Source organism: Festucalex cinctus, chromosome 1 (genome assembly GCF_051991245.1).
Source record: "Festucalex cinctus isolate MCC-2025b chromosome 1, RoL_Fcin_1.0, whole genome shotgun sequence".
NCBI lineage: Eukaryota > Metazoa > Chordata > Actinopteri > Syngnathiformes > Syngnathidae > Festucalex > Festucalex cinctus.
In genome coordinates this window covers 63,744,595-63,761,854 of record NC_135411.1, presented here as the reverse complement: position 1 = coordinate 63,761,854, position 17,260 = coordinate 63,744,595, and the positions used below count along the sequence as shown (strand labels likewise).

The following is a 17,260-nucleotide window of genomic DNA, read 5'->3' as shown; positions in this document are numbered from 1 at the left end:
AATAAGGTGATTCACAGATAATGTGAATAGTGTGCAAAAAAACTTCACTAAATAACTTAGGAACATAACGGCAAATACTTAAAATAGTGCACGCCGGGACCTCCTTGCAGCAAAGGCATCAATTGGTGCGTCAAAGGATAGCTGCCTGGATACTTCTTGATTGATGCTGATAAGTGCCAGTCTAGTTAGCCGTTCTTGTGACATGGTAGACCTTAAATAGTTTTTTATTAGTTTAAGCTTGGAAAAGCATCTCTCAGCTGATGCTACAGTCACTGGTATGGTAGCAGCCACTCTGAGTGCTACCCACATGTTGGGATAGATTTTTATAAGTCTTTTCTCCTCTAGAAAAACTAAAAGTTCCATGCTTGACATATTGGATTTTGGCCAGGTAAGAAATGACTGCATCTCTGCTAAGAGTTTGTTTGTTTTGTTTTTTTAATTTATGAGAGTACATATTGCACAAATAAGTAGACCCCGAGAAAAAGGCTTGTTAATTCCAGGCCTAGCAGACATGTTGCTACCCATAACAGTCATGGAGATCATAGAAAATACTAGATGTAGTCGTTTTTGTTGTGGGTTGCATTTTTTTTTTTTTTTTGCATTAGTTAATTTGATTAAATTGAAGATTTTGTAATCTATGCATCCTATTACAACCTTACTTTCATGTTGTGAGTCAAGTGCGTATTCTACAGAAAACATTTTGTCAATATTTTGGAAATTGTTCTTCTGTTTATTGAGATATTGAACATCCATCCATCCATCCATCCATTTTCTTGACCGCTTATTCGTCACAAGGGTCGCGGGGAGATATTGAACAAAATCTTTACATTTTTCAAAGGGGGTATACTCATATATGCTGAGCACTGTACATGATGCAGCAATAGCTGATATAACTGAAATAGTCACCTGGATCTAGAAGATCGAGCTTTGTGTCACTCAAAGTACTGCTGATTGGTGCTTGACTGGCTGTTGCTTCAGCTGTACATTAAACAAAATACATCACTTCAAATTATTTTGGTGTTAAAGCAGGGAAAACAAATCCATTTGCATTATGATAGAATACAATGTCAGAAATTATGGCTTTTTGTATTAAATGCACCATTCATGCACTTACATTCAGTAGCCTTTGGTGAAGATGACACTGAAGGATTGTTTACCACAGCTTCTGCAGGTGCTTGTTGTGGCTGCAAATATTTTCTCAGCGCATCTAGTTAAAAAAAAAAATTGCATTTACTATATCGATGTTTACATTAAACCAGCACATAATTCTTATTTTCAATAAATTAATAAATTAATGTGGTTATGTGAAACAATGACTTATGCAAATCCATTTGCAGGTATCTGGACTTACTGGCTGTTTTAGTTTAAACTCAGCAAGCGTTGCCCCACTCTTGTGTGCAAAGTAGCTACTAGCATGGATGTAATGGTGCAGTAAACAAGTTACAAGCAAGCTAAGAAGCTAACGCTATTTTCGTGTTTATTTTATAAACAATGATGATTGACTGACATACATACCTCTACCCCGGGCCCGTTTTTCCTCCTCCTCCTTTCGCCGCTTTCTTAATGCAGCACGTGAAGGCTTGGACCTTTTCATTGTTGTCGATGTCAATGTATAAACAACACAAGTGTGCCAACCATCTATCTATCTTTCTAAAGTGCTGCCACTACACTCTGAGATGATATATGACCCCTCCCCCTACCTTTCATTCATTGTAAGCGGCAGCAGCGGGTCAGGTTCAGGGCGCCAGGACAGCAGGTCGTGAACTCACAGTCATTTATTTGAAATAGAAGTAATAAAAAAAAAAAAGGAACTCAATAAAATATATTTGCTATATAACATTTTATGCTAGAAAACATGAGAGGGGGGGGGGGGGGCTTTTTGTGTTTGTGTTTAAAATTTATTTATTTTTTCCTTTCTGCAATTTGGCGCCCCCTCCACAAGATGGCGCCCTAGGCGACCGCCTAGCTCGCCTGTAGCCTGGTCACAATATAAATAGTTGGAAAACCCATTTAGTTCCCTTGTATCCAGATAAATGCTGTGTCATGCTGATTGCTGATATTCCTTTATTAAGATTGTAGGTTGTAGCCATACACGTACTGGCTTTGCAGGTGATGAATTAAAGCCTTGGTGGAGTCAGTCATTTGAGTAGTCAGGATGAAAAATAGCGCCAAATGTCTCGCCAAAGTCGAAGACGATATGTATCCCCAATTCAGGGGCTGCAGCATTCCGAAGACACAGCCGAAGCAGTCTGTGTCCGTGACCGTCAGCACCAGGTGTCACATTCTAAAATGGCCTCCATCCACGATAAATGGGATGTTTCACACATTTCATCTGAAAAGGCTTCTACAGTTATAAATTTTAGATGTGGAGTCTTCCTATTTAGAGGACACACCCACCAGAGATATAAATACGGAAAATAAAAACATCTAAAATTTACAAGAGATTGATTAAAGGTGAAACATCTTAAACAAACAAAAAGAGTTCAGTTGCCTGGATTCAACCTTTGCGGATGGATGGATGGATGGATGAAGTTTACCATATGTGGTGCGAGCTATATACATGAATAAAACTCAATACATTTGTGCTGCGAGACGAACAATAGTTTGCAAAACTTATAGCGGTATTCATATATGCATTAAAAACACATCTCAGAGGTCTATTTTAAGCTCTAGCATTAAAAAGTGACTGACTGACAGATGAGCTGTGAGTCGCACCGAGGCAGCCAAAGACGTGTATAATTTCACAAAAGTGGTCACCATAGTAAATTTTTGTTTTCATGGCACATTTCCTCGATAATAATGCCTGCATGACAAGTGCACGTTTAGATCAGACCAAAATGACTTCTACTGTACCAATTGTCATTGTTGAGGATTTATATTAAATGTGAGTGGACCCCAGGAAGAATAGTCTTGCCACTGTTAGAGACTAATGGCGGAATCCTTAAACAAACAAACAAACGAACAAACAAACAAACAAACAAACAAACAAACAAACAAACAAACAAACAAACAAACTTTGTTTACTTACCACGATGTCTTTGTGGTGAACTACGGCGTCTCTTTAGGTTTATTTTATTCCCAGATATTTTGTGCCCACATTGCTTCCATCCATCCATCCATCCATCCATCCATCCATCCATCCATCCATCCATCCATCCATCCATCCATCCATCCACTGGTTGCCAGCCAATCGCAGCACATTCTTTTCCCTTCAACTAAAATCAAGCATAAGTTTTTTGTTGTTGTTGTTGTTTGTTAAACTTCAATGTAGCGAAAATGTGTCCATATATCACATCTTCTCTTTGTCCCAGGCCCCATGCAAAGCAGGAGTGTCACTGTGTGTTAGTGGCGGATTAAATCATATAATTTTTATCTCATCTTTGCTCATGAACTAAAATGTCCATAGAGTTTATCCCAGTCTTTATTTAGTGAACAACGTTTTCGTATTTAATTAATTAATTCTAGTCTTTTATAGTTTTCGTCTGGTGAAAAATGCGCGTATTTTTGTTTTTTAGTTTTCGTTAACGAAATTAAAACTATGGCCTACTGTAAAGTTGCGACAAGATGTTTGTCTTGCAGTTCAAATTTACCAACTCCAGCGATTATATTGCCGCCCCCCCCAAAAAAAAAGAAGGCGTCAGCGTTTTCACATGAAAATTACAAAAGTTCCCCTGGTAGAATTCTACAGACTTGTAGAATGCGTGTTAAAATGAGTTCAAGCTCTCCTGGCAGCTTTTACTGGAGTGCGCCATTCTCAGATATATGATATTGTCCTTTCATTTGTCAGCCATGCATATGAGCTATGCATAAGCAGATTTGATAGAAGCCACTTATTAGTATAGCGTTGGGGCTTGTTGGCGATGAAAGCGGAGACCATTTAATGTGACTGTACATCTGGAGCAAATGTATAATTTACCCGATTGGGCTGCTTTTCATTTTTGAGTCAGCTCAGCAGTTTTTGCCTTTGCCAATCTACACATGCACACACGCACGCACACAAACGGTTTACTAGGGTGTTATGAGACAGTTAAACAGATTAAGGCTGAATGTTCCTTTTTTTTCTAGGCTAGAAGTGGCCTTTACTGTGTTTTTCGTTGTATTTTAAACTAAAGTGGCCAATAACCAACCAAATTGACTTGTGTTTCTTAAGTCTTCTTAAGTGAATAAATTTTAAGGCAGCAGATCAAATGTCACAGCGGGCACTAAAGGCTCTTGAAAGCGTCTATGACCCCCTTGTAACCCTTTGTCTTCCTTGTTCCCCTTTTAAAACAGCAGACTGGCAGACGTCAGCTCGGGGGAGCAAAGAGGAGAAGAGGAAAGAAGCTGCTGCCGTGGAGTACATTTACCTTGAAATTGCTGCTTTCCCCCCTTAAATTGCTGTGAGTTTTAATAGATAAACTACACACATCATTCCAAATGGACTCTTAAAAAGTTACCCAGCAACTTCATCTCCATTTCATTCTGGAAATATAATATTTACTAAATTAAAATCTGCATGTTAAGGAGATGGAGAAGTGTCATTTAATTAATCATGAAGGCAAGTGTACCTTGTGATAAAGCGCTGTTGTTTAAAAAAAACAACAAAAAAACAACAACAACAACTTGATTTACTCTCCCAAACGTTATCTTTTATCCTCTTCTGAGTTAATTAAAGTCATCTTTCTATTAATTGGCTGATGATGGTGACAGATGGTATCGTTCAAGTTTATGAGACGTGTCCCTTCATTGAAACTATTCCTCCTTCACATTAATTCATAATCACAGTGACATGACTTAACAAATAGTACCTCTGAGTGATTGAATACTGGTTCAGTTAATTGCTTCTTGGTGATAAATACAGGGAGTCCTCGAGTTAAGGCACACTCGACCTAAGGCGCTTTCGACTTTACAACGGTCCACCATATTAGGCCCCGTCCACCATTTTGGCTCCTTGTCCGCCATATAGCCTGCAGTGTTTCCCCCTCGTCAGCTATTTAGCCCTTAGCTAGTGCTAGCGCTTGTGCACTTGTGGGAGTATGTATGCTTTTTCACCCTCTTTTTTTTCCACATCATGGCCCAAAAGACGAAAGCTACGTCTTCTATCAATGTTGGTCCAGCCAAAAGAAAAGCATTTACCATGGAAACGAAGCTGAACATCATAAAAAGATCCGAGAGAGGAGAGACACCGACGATTCAGTCAGACAGTCGTACAGCATCTTATTGTTTTCATTTTACATATTTTTTAATGCAAATTATTTCAGTGTAAATATTGACTTTAATGGGGAAATTCGGCTTAAAGGTGGGTTCAAGGATATTTTTGTTGCTGCGTCATCTTAACGATTGTTTCTCGATTCTGTCAATCAATATGCATAACGACGTCATGCATGCTCGTTCCTAGCTGCACATGCACAGTTCGAGTGTTTGTTGCATGTAGCTAGCTTTGTGTAGTGAGCTTCGGATTCGGCCATTCATCGTTGTAGCTCCACCGAGCTGACTGAGTACTTTGAAAATAGCTGAGAGCCGCAAGAGGATATCCTGTGAAGTGAGGCTGGTTGCAGAGACTGATGAAGATGATGATGAAGATAAGGTTGGACGTTAGCGACATTTCAGAGGCGTTTTCCCCGGACGAGCAGGAGAGCTGGTAGGATGGTCTTCCCCATGCACAGTTTTTTAAACATGACAGATGTTTGGCTTCCACTTTTCGAGAACATCACTGAATCCACGTTAAGTCGAAATTCGGGTTACATCGCTAACGTCGGAATGGAAATCCGACGTAACTCGAGGACTCCCTGTACTAAAACATATACGGGTCACAATATGCACTCACTGGTCACAATTTTAGGCATTCCTACACAACCTAATAAAATCTGAAACTTAAAATCGAGGTTGGTATAGAATGTGAACTAGAAGAGAATGAGAGATTCTAGAAGGAGAGCCTGGATTGGTGCAGATTGTAATGGACATGTTGGTGAAGGAAACAAGGCTGATGAAGAAGTGAGATGTAAATTTGGTATCCAGGAAAGGAACACGGAGGGGCAGATGGTGGTGGACTTTGCCAAAAAGAATGTGTGAACCCTTTCTTCCAGAAGAGGATGGAACACAGGGTGACCTACAAGAGTGAGGTAGAAGCACGCAGATGGATAGCATCTTGTGCATTCGATATGGCATCTGAAGGAGGTTTCTGACTTTAAGGTAGAAATGAAGAGTGTCATGTGGCTTTTCAAGAAGAGGTGAGACAGGCTCTCGGTGAGCAGGAAGAGCTTCCAGAAGGCTGGACCTCTACAGCCAAGGTGAACCGAGAAGAAGACATGTATACCAGGTAGGATAGTCAAGAAGTTGAGAAAGATCTTGACAGGCTGTCCAGTCAAAGAGATGGAAAGGATGTGTAGCAGGTTAGGCCGATTAAGGACAGAGATGGTAAGGTGTTAACTGGTTCCAGTAGTGTGTTGGATATAATGACAACTTTGAGAAGTTGATGATGATTGTTCAGAAAGAAGTTAGAAAGGCAATAAAAAGGATTGTTGATTGAAATGGATAGCCAGTTGGTCTTGATGACATACCACTGGAAGTCTGGGAGAGGCAGCTGTGGAGTTTTTGACCAACAGGCTGTACAACAGAATTGTAGAGGGTGAGAAGATGTCTGAGGAATGGAGGAAAAGTGTGTTGGTGCCCATTTTCAAAAACAAGAGCGATGTGCAGAGTTGTAGGGACTATTGAGGAATCAATGTGCTGAGCCAGACAATGACATTATGGGAAAGAGTAGTGGAAGCTGTACTCTGGGCAGAAGTGAGTATTTGTGAATAACAGTATAGTTGCCTATGAAGAGTACTACAGATGCAATAATTGTGGGATGCTGAAAGCATGAGATTCTTTCATCTTACTTATTATAGCATTTTATTCTCAACACTTTTTGCAATAAAATTACTCCTAAATAATACTTCCGATTTACACCGTTCAAATTTCAACTTGCTGAGAAAATTCACGCCTTTCGGGGTATATATCGTCTGACTCCATATTACTTACTGTACTCGCAAAATTTAATGTTAAATATGAACTTTTCCCCATTCATTTTCAATAGGACTGACACTGAATTTTTTCAAAGTCCCACTTTCCACGCCCACTTCCATACATACAACAGACCATTATATTATGGCTTTCTGATACTGCTCAGTGGCACAATTGGGAGAGTGCATGTACAGTAAGCAGGAGGTCGCATGTTCAAACCCCCCCGCCAACTGTACATTGCACATGTGTCTGTGACAATTATGTAAACGGATATTAAGTATACCAACTGACTATCATACCAGGAAATGCGTTACACTGACGTCATTAAACACGTGTCCCAAATCAGCGCTAATGCCTTTCAGCATCCGATGACACTTTAAATTACTAATACGGCAATTCGCCGTGATGCTTACACATTCAGGTTAGCTCACGGGGTAAATTGCGCAAGCCATGTGCATTGCAAAAACAGCCATATGAATGGTGCGCTGGTTCAAACCCCGAATGGGCAAATTTGTTTTTCTTTTTTTTTTTTTTTTCCTCCCACTTCTCTCCCTTTTCACTATAGTCATAATACACAGCCACCTCCATGTCCACGATAGTTGAGTGGTTAAAGCAATGGACTTTTTTTAAAATGAATGAATGAAAAATTTTTTTTCCACCCCCAACTTTCATTTCAGATATTGACATATTGACATTGTTCAATTGTTTTACATAAAAAAATCATATACTAATCCTAAATGCATCCATCAATCCTGTAGATAGCAAGCCCCATCACCTGATTACTACATTGGAGCAAGTTTTCACATGCTTTTTCTGTAGTCCAGCAGATACAGGTGCTGTGGCATGAACCATGAACCATGAGGTCATGGGTGCAATGCCAGGCATGTCATTTTTTTTTCTTTTTTTTTTTCTTCTTTTTTTTTTAATTTATAAAATTAATATACTAATCCTTAGTAAATTTGTCATTATGAAATTTTGTTTCTATATTATCCGTTCTATATTCAAGGCAAGTTTATTTGTGTAGCACATTTCTTACACAAGGAAAGACAACACAGCATCAGCAAACACAGTAGTTAACATTCAGAGTAAAGAAAAGAAAAAAAAATTAGGTTACAAAATTTACTAAAGGAGCATACATTGAAAATGATAAAACATATACAGCAAATTTAAAAAAAAAAAAAAATTGTAAGGAAGTTTAAAATAATAAAAATGATGTCACAGATTTTATTGGAGTTGTGGTGGTCTAGTGGAAAAGTTATTTGTCCAGTAATCAGGAGGTTGTGGCTTCAAATCCCACCTCTGTCTGTATATGTGTCTTCTTTTTTTTTTTTTTTTAGTTAAAACTAAAATCTCTTGACAACAGCCATTTTCTCTTGTCATAATTGTAAAACATAAAAACAAAATCAAACAATATATAGGGTCACTCCCAAACATGTGTACATGTTTATTTATTTATTTATTTATTTATTTATTTATTTATTTTTTCTTCTGTTTTTACACAAGAGCATAGAGAAAGCTTTGACATGCAGCTTGACAGAAAGTGGTGGCTTCAAACAATGGTAGTTACAGTATTAGGTTTCATGTTTTGAAAACGACCAGCAGGTGGCAGCAGAGTATGAGCAATCAGCCAAGGCCATGTTACAAAACAAGCTCTTTTTGCCAGATTCAACCAAGAATGTGAATAATGATAGCATTTAATTTGTCGGACTATATTGTTTATAATAATTAGTTGCAAGTAAAATTAAAAGGGTAAAATTGACATGTTTAACTTCTAGAGCTCAATTATTACTAATAATACTACTACTAGTAATACTGTTTCTACTACTACTACTACTACTACTATTACTAGTAATTAATAGTTAATTACGATGTAATTTTCATGGAATTTCTTTTTATTTCCTTCATTAGCATTCTGTTATTAGCAGTCAGCTTAGCATTCAACTATTAGCATTCGGCTTTCAGCATCCCACGCAATTTCTTCAGAAATTGCACTTAGTCTAGTTACCTTGATGATGTTGATGTAAAGGGACAGACAAGGTCAGAATGAGCTAAATTGTGTTTTTGTCAATGTAGAGAAAGCATATGAAACTGGAAATGTGAGAACATGTAAATGCCTCAATGAGAAAAGTGAATAAACTGTATGGTGAGGTGTTTTAAAACATTTTTAATACATGTAAAACATAAAGCTAACTAGACTTAGACTTAGACTTAGACTTGACTTTATTGATCCCTTTGGGATGGCTCCTTCTGGGAAAGGGTAAGGGAAACTTCGCAGATTTCATTTATTGCGGGTATTTTTTGGAACCTCAACCCAGCGGTAAACGAGGGAATACAGTGTTGTCCTAAATTGGATAAATCCCATACATAATTTCAAATGACACTCCTTTAATATATTACTTGTAATTATATAATATCTAGTCACGTGGTACGCAGTTACAGCAATGCATCAGAACCAGGACGCTCACAGTAAGAACAGCATCTGGGTATTCTGTCCGTTCTCCCTTTTGCTTTTTACATACTTTCAATTGGAACATTATTTGGGCCGCGACTGATGTTGTTTCACGAGATCACAAGAACACATACTGTGAAACAGCGAGTGGCACTGAAGAAATGACAGGAAGTAGAGCTAGAGAAGATGAAGATGTCACAATTTTTTGGAGCTACCAGGATGGATAGCATTAGAAATGAGCTCATCAGAGGGACAGTCAAGGTTAGATGCTTTGGGGAAAAAGTTAGAGGGAGCCGAGTGAGATGGTTTGGACACGTCCAGGGGAGAGAGAGTGAGGTAGAAGGGTGATGAGCACGGAACTGCCTGGGAAAGAGAATAAGTGGAAGACCTAAGAGAAGTTTGATGGATGTAGTGAGGGAAGACATGAGGGCAGTTTGTTTTAGAGAGGAGGATGCGGAAGATTACTTTGATAGAAAAGGATGACACCCCTAACGGGACAAGCCGAAAGCAAAAGAATAAGACACAATATAATAATATCAATACATGAGCTGCACTAGTTCTGTTTTTAAAGGTAGAATATACAAGGTACTGAGCTTTGGATCTCAAATGATCAAAATGAAGCACTTTTTTTTTTTCCCTTTAGAATTTCAGCCTTTGCGTTTCGAAAATTGCATTCAACCACAGTGCGATGTCACTTTGAATGCGATTAATTGTTCAGCCCTCCTTCGACTGCATTTTTCTATCAAGTGTAGAAACCATCTTTGTTTATATTCCATCTGTGTTATATTGATCACCCCAAGTATGGAGCTTTTAAGATAGTTGCCAGGGATCAATAATCATCTCCTCTCTTGTGTTGATTGTAGTGCAGCCTCCCTCAGTCTGAGGCTATGAGAGGGAGAGAGGAGGCCAAGGCTGCACCATCATGCTACTTCTGAGACGAGGGGATGAGAATTTGGCCCACAAAACAGAAGGTAAGACAAAATTAACGCATGGAGCGTCTCTTTAAGGTGAAGGTGTCGCGGCCTCGTCACGGTTTGCGAGCAAGTGCGTCTTAAGGCCTAGATACACCAATCCGACGTCGGGAGTCGGATAGCGTTGGGCCGACGGCATGTGCCGTCTGATCAGCGTATAAATTACTGTCATAAAGTCGGATCTGTCATGGTTTGGGTTGATTTTGTTACTTTTGCCATGGCTCAGGTTTAATTTTGGTTTAGTTTGATTTTGTCTTCATGTTTCTTTAAGTTCAGTCATGATCTGTGTTTGGTGTTATTGTCCTTGTGTGCCCCCTAGTCTTGTCAAGCTTTGTCTTGTCCACCTGTGTTTGCCTGCCCTTCCTCATGTGTCAACCAATCAGCATCCTCTGCCACTTGTGTCTTGCCCAGCTGTGTCTAATTGTCAATTAGTGTGTGTGTGCGCGTGTGTGTGTATTTAGTGTCTTGTCTCCCCTCTGTCCGTGTCGTTTCATTGTGGTTTCCTCCCGTCATGCTGCCCGTTTTTGCCTTGAAGTTCCCAACATGTTTTGCCTTGCTTGTTTTTTGGATGTTTTGTTTGTTAGCCAGATCCTTGTTTACCTCCTTGTTTTTGTTTAATGAAATCCCTTTATTGACCACACCTCAGCCTCCACGCCCTGCTTCCCTGCACCTGGGTCCTCAACCCCCCATTTTGTAACAGGATCGAGTTGGAATACGTGGGGGCGAAGGTTTCCTGTTTCCAGCAAATCCGACATGTTGAATCGGCATTGGGGCATTGGCTCACTGTGATTGGCTGTTAGCTAGTGAATCAGCTCAAGCGGCAAGAAGAGGAAGTGACGAATGCAGATAAACAGCACTGATGGAAAGCCTAGACCATTTTTTATTTTTTTTTGCCGCTCAATTTGCGCATCGTCACCCTGCTGTACCCTCTGCATTTGAACGTACAATGTCTGTTTCGACAGAAGATCTGGAAGAGATTCAAGATAGAGAGACCAACATTGTATGATATTACCGTTAAAAGGTATGCCGACAAAGGTATGAAAGCCAAACTATGGCATGACATGGGGATGCGACTGGATATAGCAGGATTTACTTTTACATACAATATTGTGCAAAAAGCCGGAGGGTTTCATTCACGTGGGAGGACATTGTGAGAGAAAAATTAACCGATCTGCATTGTTTAGGTTTTTATATCCCGCGCCCGTAAAGAGGTTTCCAGTTGCCTTTAGAAATAATGACTACCGCTGCTGATGGTATGGAGGGGAATTGCTTCTCACGCAGCTATGCGCTGAAGGTGCATAATAGTCGGGGGTTGGTGCGGTTTGTATTTACGTAATTTTTGTACGAGACGTGCCGACGCCACAGGTGCATCTGAGATTGGTGTATTTAGGCCTTCATTGTATCTCTCCGGTTTGTTTGTGCATCTGCAGCATGTGACTACTGGAAAGCTGGATGATGGATGATTCGAAGCTCCACAGCCGTTTGCTTCAGGGTTAGGCTGAGGGTTCAAGGTGGAACTTCCAGACGAGTAGTTTGATTCCGGGTTTTTAGCGCAGTGTGCACTTTGATCAATGCCACTTCACCTGATCAAGCACCTATCGACCATCACCTTCATTTGCATGACGCTTCAGCCACTGATGAGGCAGTTAAAGGATTTGTTGAGTGTGCAGCCATTAAGATGTGTGTTGTGTGGCCGTTCACTGTCTTGTTTGTTCTCTAATTCATGTGCAGTATGAAAGAAAGAAATCATTGTTTTTTTGTGTGATAAGACATAACTCTTTTTTGCCCTGGACCAAATTGTGCCGATTGAGATGAAAAGCGCCCATTATCACATCAGCGCTTTTGTTTCGTTTTCTCACACATTTTAATCCCCTCGTTCTTTGGTGCTACACTTTTGTGAAAATTGCTTGTTATTTTTGAAGTTATTTATTCATTTTACACCACATGCTTCTCTCTAGCGTCCTTCCACTTTTAATCAGCTCTAATGTACAGAAAATCGAGCTTCTTCAGAAGAGCAAGATTTTTTTTGTCATTTCTCTCTTTTTCTTTTTTTTAAGGTGGGATGTAAGTTGTGAGAGTTTGACCACACATAACGGGCATACCAACAATGCAGCTGTAACACACTTCCTTCTATTACTTAATCGTCTGCCTTGGCCGGCTGCAGGGGGACGGTACGACACGATAATGAAGTGCCTCTGCCCTCTGTCATTCGCTGAAAGTCACACAGCTCCATCGGCTAATGCTTACGTTGCACCTCGGCTTACATCATGAAACATTACCATATCGATGAATTAACTGTGCTGCTACGTCGCATAAACACAGCCAACCTCGTTACTCTGAGGAAAAAAATGGCACTAATGGTCGGATTTTAGACCTATAGACACATTTGCAGTGCTCATATTTATTTTCTACGGGGCTATTCATTTTGACATTATCTGTCTGAAGGCTATATGACGGGAGCTCCGATGTCTCCTGCCCTAAATCCTATTCAACATATCGCTGGCGTGGGGCCAAAACCTCCAAAGTCACGATTTGGTATATTTCACATCCCCTCCCCCCGGCCCCCAGAATCTGTACTGTTGGTCCATCTACACGTGTGTCTCATTGAGACACATAATTGTTTTGAGTGCATTGATTGCCTCAAAAGTTGGTGCAACAAATTGCTTTTATCCAGGCAAGTTTTATTAGTTATTTAATTAATACAATTTAATTTGTCTTATTTTCACTAGATGTTTTCAGTACATTACTTTGAAATTTCAATGACCCGTGTAGATTTTTATTTCTTTCCAACAAAGGTACCAAAACAATTCAATTCAATTCAATTCAATAATGTAGCCTTTGTGTGCTGTTAAATTGTTTTTCAGTCCAAATAGAACTCCACACGTATTCACCCATTTTCAGGTTTAGAAGAAGCAAATAAACAGACCGAAAAAAAAAATGGTTAAAATGATTCTGATGTTAAAAAATGTTGAACTGTTCTGAAACAGAAATAGGATTTTGGCTCTTCATCATGTCATTCTCTTCATTAACCGAGTACGCTATTCATTTTTCTACAAAATCCACTTAACAGTAAATTATGTGTCATCATTCATATCCAGTTTGAATAATATACTTAAATACTCAATTTTTATTTGGAATGACAACCATATTTATTGTGGGTATTTGTCATCTTTTGATTAACTGTCGTAGTCCATTATGGCCTTCTAATGCTAAATATGCTGATTTTGAGAGAATTTTTAAATAGACACCATACTTCATTTTATGCTTTTTCTTTCTTTCTTTTTCTTTTTTTTTAAGCAAAGGGTACATAGCTTGTTTTTTTATCCCATTTTCTCTCCTGTCTAGCTAATTCAAGGGCCAGGGAGTTCATATGAGAAAAAGGATATAAAAAAGGAAAATTGATATGTTTTAGCGGTTGTTTGTAGGGGATAGGGAGTACAAGATGCCCCAGCAACTGAATGTACTTGTTTGTTCGTCAGAAAGTCAATAACATCTGATATGAATGTGCTGCTGTTTCCTTTATGTCATCATGAAGGAAGAAAAGTATAGCAGCTGTGTGGGCATATCTCATTAAATCAATCACTATTCAAAGAAACTTTCAGGCACAGCAAACTCATTTCTCTGGAATGCACTCCAATCATATTGCTCAATCTGGGCAACACTGATGTTCAATTATCTTGTAATTGAATGAGCGTGTAGGATGCGGCGCTCCAATCAGAGAGGGTGACTATCTGGTGCTAGTCTATCATAAAGTGACACTATCAATCCATATTAATTGAATTTGGACAGTATGATTACATGTTTGAGCTGGACTTTCAACCACGGAAGGGATCTTTGTGTGTGGCATGAATTGGGCTACAAAATGGCAGATCAATAGAACTTCACTCATCCTTGTCTGCAGTAGATGAGCAGGAACAGAAGTCACATGGAAAACAGCCTGCAGAGTCAATCTTTTGGCTGAGCGTAGCACTTTCAACATGCGCTTTGGTGGCGTCTGCTCTTCCCTGACATGTCTTCGGATGCTGCAGGGACAAAAGCATCAGGTCCTGTCATGTTTGTCCTCCTACTAGTCAATTCACTGGTCAACATTGTGAATGGATTAATTGCTGAGTCATTTCAATCTGTGTAATTATTTTGAGGAAATCAATATTTATTAATAGACTTTTTTTTGTGTGAAATCATTCTGGCTCATGATGATTTAATAGTGGTGTAGTCGGTTTGTACGTCACGGTTGGGTACATATAGCCAGTATCTGAATTAATGTATCTAAAACAGTTTCACAACTAACAGCAAACAAAACAAACAACTCACACGAAGAAAAGCTGTTGTCACGAGTCATACAGTATTCTTAGAATGATTTTCATAGAATATTTGTGTTCTATTCTACTTTTAGATAATGATCAGCAGGTAAATGTGAGGTGTCACAAATAGTGATGAAAGGGCTCAGGAATACGCAAGACAAAAAAGGTTGGGAACCTTTATGTGCTATAGCAGACCTTTTTTTCTGCCCTCCTCCTAGCTTGGAGATTGTGTTGTTCAGTTTGGGGGGTGGGGTGGTAGGGGGGATGATTTGTTTGAGTGTTTATGCCACAGGTCAGCATCTTAGCTCAGCTACAATCGAAAAAAGCCTGTCCTCGTGCTTTAGGACCGTGCATGCAGAAATTCAGAGAGATTTTGCTGTAGGAGGGGAAAGATAATTTTAATTGTGTAAATGCACATCCCACTGTTGTGTTTGGTAAATTTGCAATGTAGAGAGTTGTTGTGATTTACAAATGCAGTCATTTTTTTTTTTTTTTTACTCATTTGCCATGCTGATGAGAAGCTTCAGCAGTCATTATTCACTCAGTACGATTCCTGTAACTTGCAAATTTTAAATGATTTAGCTCATCATTAGATATGTTACATGAATAAATATTGTATATATTACAGTATATCTTAAGTATCAGAATTCCACTTCTCTTAAAACTTAATGGAATAGAGTGCTATAACTTAAGATTTCCTGGTATATCGTGACAAAATGCTTGCGGTGGAAAAGGTCATTCAAACAGGACAGCCAGTGTTGGCTTTTGCACAGTAGAACTTGTTTAACTGCGCTATGCTCATCTTTGATTGATCAGATGCAGCTTTTAATTTAGGACAATTAAATTATGTGTCATAGCAAGGGATTTGGGATGCACGATTTGATGAATGCCTGCGCAACTAAGTACTGTTCTAATGCATTTCTCTTCATCTCCACTCCACTAAGCAGCATTTTCTTCACCATGATAAAAGCTGCACTAGACAAATAAATCAGTGCATTCTCGGCGCGATCCACACTCTGGCGTCGGATTGGACGGTTGTGCATCATAGGCACATCACAGGGAAGAGGAGAAGGCTGTTTGTAATGTGCTGAAGATGAAACGGTCAAGCATGGGCACTGACCCGCAGCCGTGCCCGCTGTCGTGCGAGGGCAGCAGGAGACGAGCCGGGCGCCAGAAAGCCACAGTTGGCCCCGCTGCCGTTGTTCGGATGTCACGGCTAACGCTCACTTCGCTCGGGCGGCCCCAACAGAGCACAGCCAACTCCGCGGCTTCCTCAGCAACGCTCCCGCTTGAAAGCCTCCCCGAGACTTAGCTGGTGTTCCGCCAGGACATAATACTAAAGTTATTGATTGGATTGCGTTAAGGAAAAATACCCGCCAGGAGTTTAAGTGGAGAACTCCCAGTGGGAAGCTAATGCCTCCCTGTGGGTCTTCGTCCACAAACTGTCAAAACCTATGATACAGTATGTGGTAATGGCGTTGTAGAGAGAAGGACATAATTAAATGACAAGAAAAAGAAATTATATCACTCTTTTTTTGTCACACATAGTAAAATGTTTAGTTTAAAAAAAAGTAGGAGATAATGGATTTTGTCAAACTGTTGAGGTTGGAGGATGCATCTGTCATGTGACCATTCAACCATGTCTTTGCATCCAATACATCCTTCCTCTTTGCATTCCACATTGATTCTTGAAAATCACTAGATTTCACAACTTATGGAGACGTTTGGTCGCTGGTCAAATCTACTGACCAGTTTTCATATAATGCTCTCTACTCGTGCAGTCTTTTGTGCCACTCTTTACATTGATAACATTTCATTTCATCTTCTTAATTGCCTTGTGACAATTTAATCCTTAGGACTTTATAAGTTTTAAGATCTTCACAATGTTAATAAAAGCATTTTTCATGTTAAACTCCTTTTGGAAACAGCATCAAAATAACGTAATTTAAATTCATCCTACAATCAAATGATGAACAATAACACTCCCCGAGCTTGCCATACAATTAAATTGAATTAACAAAAACAAGGCAAGCCAATTCTCCTATTTTTATCACTATATGACTACAACATGAGTGTTTTCTAATTGGACTGCTTGATAACAAACATCGCAATGAGTTAGTGGGAGGTTCTCTTGAACACATTTAATAGGCTCATAATAGTCAATGGTGGGTAGAAAGGAAGCCAACCTTAAAACATCCTCACTACTTGCTTTGTTATATGACATCTACAGTACAGGTTAATGTGCTATACTGAGCACAGAATTCAATTTGTGTTTCAGTTATTCATATTAATGATAGTGACTAATGGATTATGGGTGGTAATTGACAAACCCTGACCAAAGAGAAGAATGAAGCTGAACATTTATAGTGTATAATTAGGCCTAAATGTTCAGGTTGTGTTAAAATAAGTCTTTGGTTTGACGTATCCGATTCCTCCAACATTCCAAAAATATGCACGTTGAAGAGTTTTGCTCATAGTTGTTAATGTCAGGGTGAATGCTTGTTTATCTTTGTAGCACCCGTGCTACCAGTCTGTGTAGGACTTACCGGTACCCA

The 17,260-nt window shown here is 39.4% G+C and overlaps 1 protein-coding gene across 5 annotated transcripts in view; it reads left to right on the top strand.

The window, feature by feature from the left end:
- The window catches only part of grin2ba (glutamate receptor, ionotropic, N-methyl D-aspartate 2B, genome duplicate a), a 204,570-nt gene that overhangs the window by 8,561 nt on the left and 178,749 nt on the right, over positions 1–17,260 (top strand). For 2 of the 5 annotated variants that reach the window (XM_077501309.1, XM_077501300.1), the window contains exons 2-3: positions 4,276–4,379; positions 10,297–10,404. In XM_077501309.1, coding sequence (XP_077357435.1) covers positions 10,378–10,404 — 27 coding nt within the window. In that variant the 5' untranslated portion in view covers positions 4,276–4,379; positions 10,297–10,377. Of the gene's footprint in view, positions 1–4,272; positions 4,380–10,296; positions 10,405–17,260 lie in introns of all 5 variants that reach the window. The other 3 variants (XM_077501293.1, XM_077501284.1, XM_077501315.1) reach the window with 2 other exon arrangements.